Raw genomic sequence first — 7,706 nt, 5'->3', positions numbered from 1 at the left:
GTTGCTAGGGGAAAATTCTTCCGACGAACGTGCACGCGGCGCGCGCACACCTACTTGGAATGAATATGAGCAAGCACTCGAAGAAGAAATGGAGGAAACTCTTCTCAGTCTATCTGTGCCATTCCTTAACTAGCTTTGGGGGCAACATGAGAGATATGAAACACTCTCTCTACCCAGGAACTAAGCGTACAGCTGAGTATAGTTACAAGCTTTGCTTTCCATCCCCCTTTCCTTTTAGTTAGAATTTTTCCCCATGGTAGAGTAGTTCCAGTATCTCTGCCCAGCATAGCTGCTCTTGTGGTACACAAACTGTGTGGCAGTTAGTTGGTGCTGCTTATGCAGTGCACATTAACTTTTCCCATAGAGTTGCAAATATTTTCACTGAAACTTTTTTTGTTAGTCAAACACCTTAGTTTAAATATCTCCAAAAAGAAACATGATAAAGTGGCGAGGAGGTGAAAGATTCTCATTAATAATATTAATTTATCTGTTTGTGGCTAATTTAAAACACCCACCCCTCTCCTTTTTCCTAATTTCACTATTACTCTGTCACCATGCCTTTCATTCCCCTGTTAGAATCAGATCCCTTAAAGTGCCCCAGGTGAAGGGGCTATCCTAATTCTCATGTATCTTCTTAGCTCTGGGGTATGCCTGTGCTTGGCCCTGTCCGTCTCAGATGTCAGTGCAGTACAAAATATCAATAAGCAGACCTCCCACCCTCTCATTCATATATGGGGAGAATACAACATCCTGAAATTTCACACTCTTTGAAAACCTGTTTGGGAAGTGGGCAGGGCTACAAGTGAACAATAAAGTTTCAGAGGTCACTGGTATCTATGACAACTGTTTGTTTTGCCTTTCTCCTACAGCTGTCCTCTTAGATTTATATCAGTCAACATTATGCCAGAGTTTAAAAAAAAGTTTTAAAATGCATTAATTATAAAATGTAAATACAAGGGGTTTAAGACTTAAAAAAAAACAAGTATTTACTTTGCTCTCTTATGTTACCTTTGCCACACTTTTGTACCACCGCATAAGTGTTCAACTTCTGTAGTGGTATAAAAACATTCTTGATGATTTTTATATATTTAGGACATTATTTAATTTGCAAAACTAGTTCATAAACCAGCATTTTCCAAGAGAAATGTCAATTTCCTACCCTACTTAAGACATTAAGCTAATGAATAGTAAAGAATGAGAATGACATAGAAATGGCAGGTGGCAGGATTCTGTATTTAGTGAAGTAGATACGTTCTGATGGTTAATAGCTAAAAACAGAAAGCCACAGATTTAGGATAAGAAAAAAGTGGAGCAGCTGGATTACCCTTTGAATGCTACATATATCATGTATATTCACTGTCCATGAGGTTTCTCGGGTGCCTACATTACTTGTGGAAAACTTTAATAGTATAGTCTAATAGTACATCTATGGTTTAAGGAGGCAGCATTGCTCATTGGATAGGACACAGGACAAGGAGTTAGAAAAAAATGTGGTAAAGTTCATATAAAACAGGAAGACCTTAAAGAAACTATGGGCAGCTGACAGCCTGTCTGGGTTCAAGTGAAAGAGAGCAGGTAGACTAGAAACTTGCAACACACAACTTCTCAAATAATTAATCTGTAGAAAATAACAAACTCAAAAAGAGTTGCAAAAAGAAAAATAGTAATGAGATATTTCAAGTACTTAGGAAACACTAAATGAAGTCATATATTCAAGAACAAAGTACCTGAGTGATTTAGTCTATAAAATCTTTGAACAGAACCAACAAAAGTAAATACTAGTACAGACTGTGTATAATCAACCTGTGGAATTCAGTGTCACAGAAGGTCATTGACTTAAACACTGTGGCTGGATTTTATAAAGGGCTGGATAATTACATAAGTATTAATATCATTTGTAGCTATGTAGGCTAACATAATGACAATCAATTCTCATCCTTTAGGGTGAGAAAAGGTCTGTAGGAGTCAGAAAGGAATTTGCCCCCTTACGTTAAGCATTGCACAAGTAAGTAGGTGCATTTTTTATTTCTATGGCGTCCTTTGCATCCTGAGGGATTAACTATTGCAAGAGATAAGATTTCTGATTAAACAGATCAAGGGTCTGATTTGACATCAAAAATTCTATATTCCTAACATGTAAAAGGAAAGCAAGCAAGCAACTCTGCTTCATTCTCAGAAACACAAAAACCAAAATCACTGATGTAAAGATGAGGAAACACTGTATGCCTTTGATAGTGATATATGACATTAGGACTGAATTGAAATTAAAAACGGGATCATTCTATATAAACTATAGTGTGTGTGTATGCACATGTATGTATCACACACAAAGTATGCTAAAAAATGTTATTTAGGTTTCAAAGTCAAGCGCTCAAAAGCTTTAATATGCCAGAATCCCCCAGGTCTGACTCTCGTCCCATTTGCTTTCCATCAGGCAGCTTTCTCCTCTCTTCCTGCCCATCAGTAGAGGGGGCTTTAAGAGTATATAGGAGAGACAGGCCCTTTTACCCTTTGTTCTGGTGCCCAGCTCTGGCACAGCCCCCAGCAGCCCAGAGTGGCAACTACAGGGAATGTCCTGCTCAGCCCCCTGTTGCCTCAGGCTGCAGCATGCCCAGTGCAGAAAGAATGTTCAGAGAATTAAACTGCAAAGTTCTAGCAAGCTGCTAGACAGCATGGGCAAGCTACAATTTTTCAAAAGGTTGCCCACCTGCCAAATTTCAAGTTGCTGCACCAAAGGAAAGGAGCACCAGACTATCCCAAAGAAAAGGTTGCCAGAATATTTTAACATGGTCAAAACAACATATTTTCTCCATACCACTTTCTCGGAAATGGCTGAACTATTTGGGCTGAAATTTTCCAAAACAATTCAGCATGTGACAGATACCTGGTATGGAAAATTTCAACACAAATGGTTCAAGTATGGCACAGTTATAAGCAATTTAAAGCAGGGTCTTATATTGGGATGTGTCAGGCAACCTTAATAATAACAGATGGTCCTATCAACCGTTCCTAATATATGGTTTGTGTGTGTATACTTATACCTACTCCCCCCAACACATGTATGTGTAAATATGTACATATTTGTGTTTTAGCACTTGGAATTATGAGAAAAAAGAGAAACAATTACTGAAATTAAATAGGATAAAACAACTGAGGGCAAGGAAACAAAAAGCAAAAGGAAAGTGCAGAAAGATAAATTATTGTGGACCCAAATCTTGCATGTGTTAATAAATATACTAGGAGTAAAAAAGGTCAGTGGAGATGAACAAAGAAGTGCAAAGAGTAATTAAGGGTAAGAAAGAGTTATATTATGAAGTATTATACAAAATGCAAGGTATAGAGAAAGTCTGCAACAAACGCACATTCGAGTGTACTAAAATTGAAAAAATACTGAAGAGGAGAATAAAAACAAAATTGCATATGAAGAGGTTAAGATAAATCACAATTTTTTCAAGTGCATAAGGAACAAGAGGTCAGCGGTGGAGACAGACAGGCTTTGTGAGATGAAAAAAGTAATTTATTAACTGAAGAGGTAGGCCTTACTGAAAAATTAAATGTATCCTTTGCCTCATGTGTTCACAAAAAAGGTTAAAAGACAGATGCTCAGAACAAATTCCCCAAGGGAGAAAAAAATATAAGAAGAAATCAGGGTCTCAGCAGAAGAAGAGATCATGAAATTAGAAGATCTGTAGACTGCTAAAATCTAGGACCACAAAGGGTCTATTCCAAAAGAGAAAGAGATAGGAGTCCCATTAGCAAATTGATCTGAAACCTCTATGGAAATATAAGAGGTACTGGACTTGGAGGAGGCTAATGTAACACTATGATCTGAGAAGAGATTTATGAAGATCTAGAAAAGTACAGACCCGAGGGGGACATAATGAAACCAATAACTAGAACTACCTAGCGAGACATCAAGAATGTTATGGTTTAATTGAGACTAGTCAATAATCAGCATGGATTTTCAAAAAGATGATCACACTTGACATACCTCATAGAATTGAAAAAATAAAATGGAATTAAATAATATCCTTAGCTTACTCCAATGCTAATTATTAAGGTCCAACCCTATCTGTCCTCGACTCCCATTGAAATCAATGAGAACTGAGTGTGCTTACCACCTGGCAGGAGTGGGTCCTAAGACAGCTTTTTATACAGTAACACACCAAAGGCTAATCTGATAAGGTTCACTAAGGAAGTGTCCTGAGGAAGTAAAGAATTCCTTAGATATCAAAGAGAAGAAATTGGGAATACTGACTACGCAAGATGGAAGGAGTTGAGTAGTTGAGTGCAACAAGGATTAATATTAGGCCTAATTAGGATGCTTTATTTAACGATTTAGAAGAAAGAACATATAGCACTGTGATGAAACTTCCTAATAATGCTAAGTAAGAACGTGTGAATCAATAGAAAGAAGAAGAGCAGCACAGTTCAAAATAACATGGATAGACTGTGTGTGTCAATGAATAAGGAACTTTTGAAAGTAAATGTAGATAAATATGAAGTGATGACAGTAAGAACAAAAAGGAAGAACAATGTATTGTACCTGTAGTGGTTGTATATTCAGTATTAAAAGAGAGAAATGTGGGAATATTGTGCTTTTGCCCAGTAAAAGCAAGGCAAATCACACTGTATATTAAAAAAACAAAAGCAAAACTATTGATCTCTAAGTCTCCTACTGTCTTATCTGTGTGTGTTTTTATACTGTAAACTCTTATAGCCAGGGACTGTCTTTATGTTGTGTTTTGTATACTGTTGGGAATCAACAAATATTATATAAACATAATGTAAGGATCCCTATACAGAGTTGCTAACTATGGACAGTCTAGAGGAACTTTTACTGTGCAAAATTCTGGCACCTCTATTTAAGAAAAAAGGACAGAAAGAACAATCAACCAAATCAACCACAAGGATTCCCACTGACATAAAGGAAACATGCATATACAAAGGCAGAATTTTGGTGATTTTAATCCAACACAGTTAAACAAACTAGCAGACTGATGCTGTGAGGTGCTTTAAGCCGACATGATTAAAAAAAAAGAAGAAGAAGAAAAAAAAAAAGACATTTCAGACATCACTGAGAGACAAATTTCTACAGGGAATAAAAGACAAATGTTCAAGTGTATAATGTAAATTACTAGCAAATACAAGAACAGTTCATGCACGAAGGAAAGCTATGGAAAGTCTTGCCACTAACTTACTTTCTGTACTGTAGCAAGTAGTTAACATATAGAAACAACAATCAAGAGCAGTAATTAGGAGCAAGTAGTAGCATTTTTCAAAAAGAGATGTATCATAATTTAGAGAATGTTTTATACCCTCCATGGAAACTTGTTCTTTCTGTACATTAGTTGCCTTTTTTCTATGTTTATTGACAGTGATATTATTGCAGTAAATTTTACTTACTCCTGTGCCAATAAGGAGGTATTTTGCGGTTGGGGAACTTCTGCACATCAGAAGAGAAAGTTGGACAATCACAGGGCCAAATTTTTCACTTAGATAAACGCACAAATCTCTATGGACTTGAATGTACATGTATATTTGAGGGCAGAATTTGTCCCATAGTTTTCCGAAAGAGCATTTTTGCTTGAAAACATATATATAGCCTTTGAGTAGTCTTCTGAACCATACATAGGTGTTAGTCTTGTTGAGTTAGGTTCAGAGGAGCTTATTACCATTGCTAGTTCTTTGCAATTTTCTTTGACTAAAATAAAAAGTTTAAAGATATGTCATCAGTTTTTACCTGATCAGGTCCTGAACCCTGCTGTTAAAGGCCTCAACTTTTGAGGGCTTGTTTTTCACTTCCTGTATTATTTTAGGTGCAGTGGGCTGATTGTTTACATCTGGTAGACTGGAGATCAGACACCCAAAGACCACAGCAACGATTCTGAGAAGTCCAGTTGTTAAACCTTCAAATACTTGCTTGTTTGCACTTCTTCCTAATACTGCATTATATTCATCTGGAACACAAACCTGCATAAAGAGAAACAATAAACACATTTCCATAAAATATGTAAAATTCAACTAAAGAGACTATTGTTGTTCTCCTAAGAACATATTTTTAATTAATGCATACAGTGAAACAATCATAAAAGCCCGATGGTATACACAGGCATGCATTAGAACCATAAATAGTAACTGAGGAAGCAATATTCCAGCATTATTGATGAACATTAAAATACAATACTGCATCCTTTATTAGGCAGATTGTTATAAGATTATATTTCTCCATCGTCCATTTCCAGTGAATGCCATTTGAAACCTCTAACAATTACAATGCGTGAAAAATGGATGTGTAGAATGTGCGCTAATGGATAACAATGAAGTAATTCCTAAATGGAATTCAGTGTATATGAACTTAAAGAGAAACCTTATAGCAAAGGACTGCTTAACTAACTATATAAAGATATTATTATTAATTATTATGCATAGATAAGGTCTTACGATGATTCACTGGCAAACACAAAAATATTTTCAATATAACTAATGAATTATAAAGTAAACAAACTAATTAGATGGCTCACTGACTCCTCGATTAGTGCCAGTTTTATCAAATTAAATCTTTGGGTCTGATCTTTTGCTTCTCAGGCTGCATGAGGTTTGGAATGTTACAGAGGCATCACCAGTGCTCTTTTGTGGACAGTGAACCTTTTGCTACTCTGATGATCCACCTGCCTGACTTTGCAAAAGTATTCTACAGTGATAATGCCAACCACCTCTCCCTGCCCAGAAAGAAGAATGCTATGACAGTAGTGATGGGTGTATATTTAACAAAATTGATGGGGAATGGCTGGTAGAGAACGACTTAAGTCTTTCTTATATGGTACATACAAGTGAGCCTTTTGATAGAAAATGCAACACACTTAGTAATCCATGTGAATGATCAACTATCAAGATCAAATCTCCTTTGAATTTTTTTCCAGGAGTAACAAAGAGGCACCAGAAATGATTGAAAGACTTTATCTTAATGTAAAAACTGAACATCTATTTTTTTGTGATATTGTTGTCCCAGAAGAATTATGGAGCCTAAAGAAAAACACAGAACAGGTTATTGATAAGGATGGAACTCAGAAACCAGTGTCAGGAAAAAAAAATTAGCATCAGGAGGCTGCATTATCTAACCCACTGGAAAAGGATATTAGAAGATCTGAGCAGCAAATGTAGGCAACACAAGCCAGAGCCTCAGGTGGCCTCATTTTTGTCTCAACTTAGAAGTACCTTGCAGAACAGGAAATAAATTTTCCAGTCAGCAAGAAGGAATCCAATAGTGCTCTTTAGCTTCTGCCTAGCTTAGCCCAAAACCAGTACCGTTTGCTGTTGATCTCAGTGCAAACAGATTAATCTCTGGCTGGCCCTAGCAAGCAGGGCTGGCTCCAGGCAGCCAAGCAAGCTCGTGCTTGGGGTGGCAGATTATAAGGGGCGGCTTTCCGCCAATCCTAGGGTGGCATGGCCACCCTTTTCTTTTTCTTTTTTGTTCGCCACTCTGGCCACCCTGTAGGGGGCAATGGCACAGAGGAGGGGGTGCCCTGCTAGGAGCTGGCTGTGCACTCCATCTGCCCCAGCCGATGCCAGGTCTGCAGCAAGCCCGGCAGCCCGCGTCCTTCCCACCCCACTGACCGGAGCGGCGTGGAGCCCTCCCGGCAGGCGGTGGGGCAGGAGGGACTGAGTGGTGAGTGCCCTGGCAGAAGGAAGCCCTGGCCGCCCCC

At 37.8% G+C, this 7,706-nt stretch overlaps 1 protein-coding gene across 4 annotated transcripts in view; it reads right to left on the bottom strand.

Annotated features, from left to right (window-relative positions):
• The window catches only part of SCAPER (S-phase cyclin A associated protein in the ER), a 357,916-nt gene that overhangs the window by 62,337 nt on the left and 287,873 nt on the right, over positions 1-7,706 (bottom strand). For all 4 annotated transcript variants that reach the window (XM_075069526.1, XM_075069525.1, XM_075069528.1 and 1 more), the window contains one exon: positions 5,744-5,973. In XM_075069526.1, the coding sequence (XP_074925627.1) occupies positions 5,744-5,973 (230 nt within the window). The remainder of the gene's footprint in view (positions 1-5,743; positions 5,974-7,706) is intronic.

Source organism: Chelonoidis abingdonii, chromosome 9, assembly GCF_003597395.2.
Source record: "Chelonoidis abingdonii isolate Lonesome George chromosome 9, CheloAbing_2.0, whole genome shotgun sequence".
Classification (NCBI taxonomy): Eukaryota; Metazoa; Chordata; order Testudines; family Testudinidae; genus Chelonoidis; species Chelonoidis abingdonii.
The sequence above is the reverse complement of the archived record's forward strand: the minus strand, read 5'-3'. Positions and strand labels throughout refer to the sequence as shown.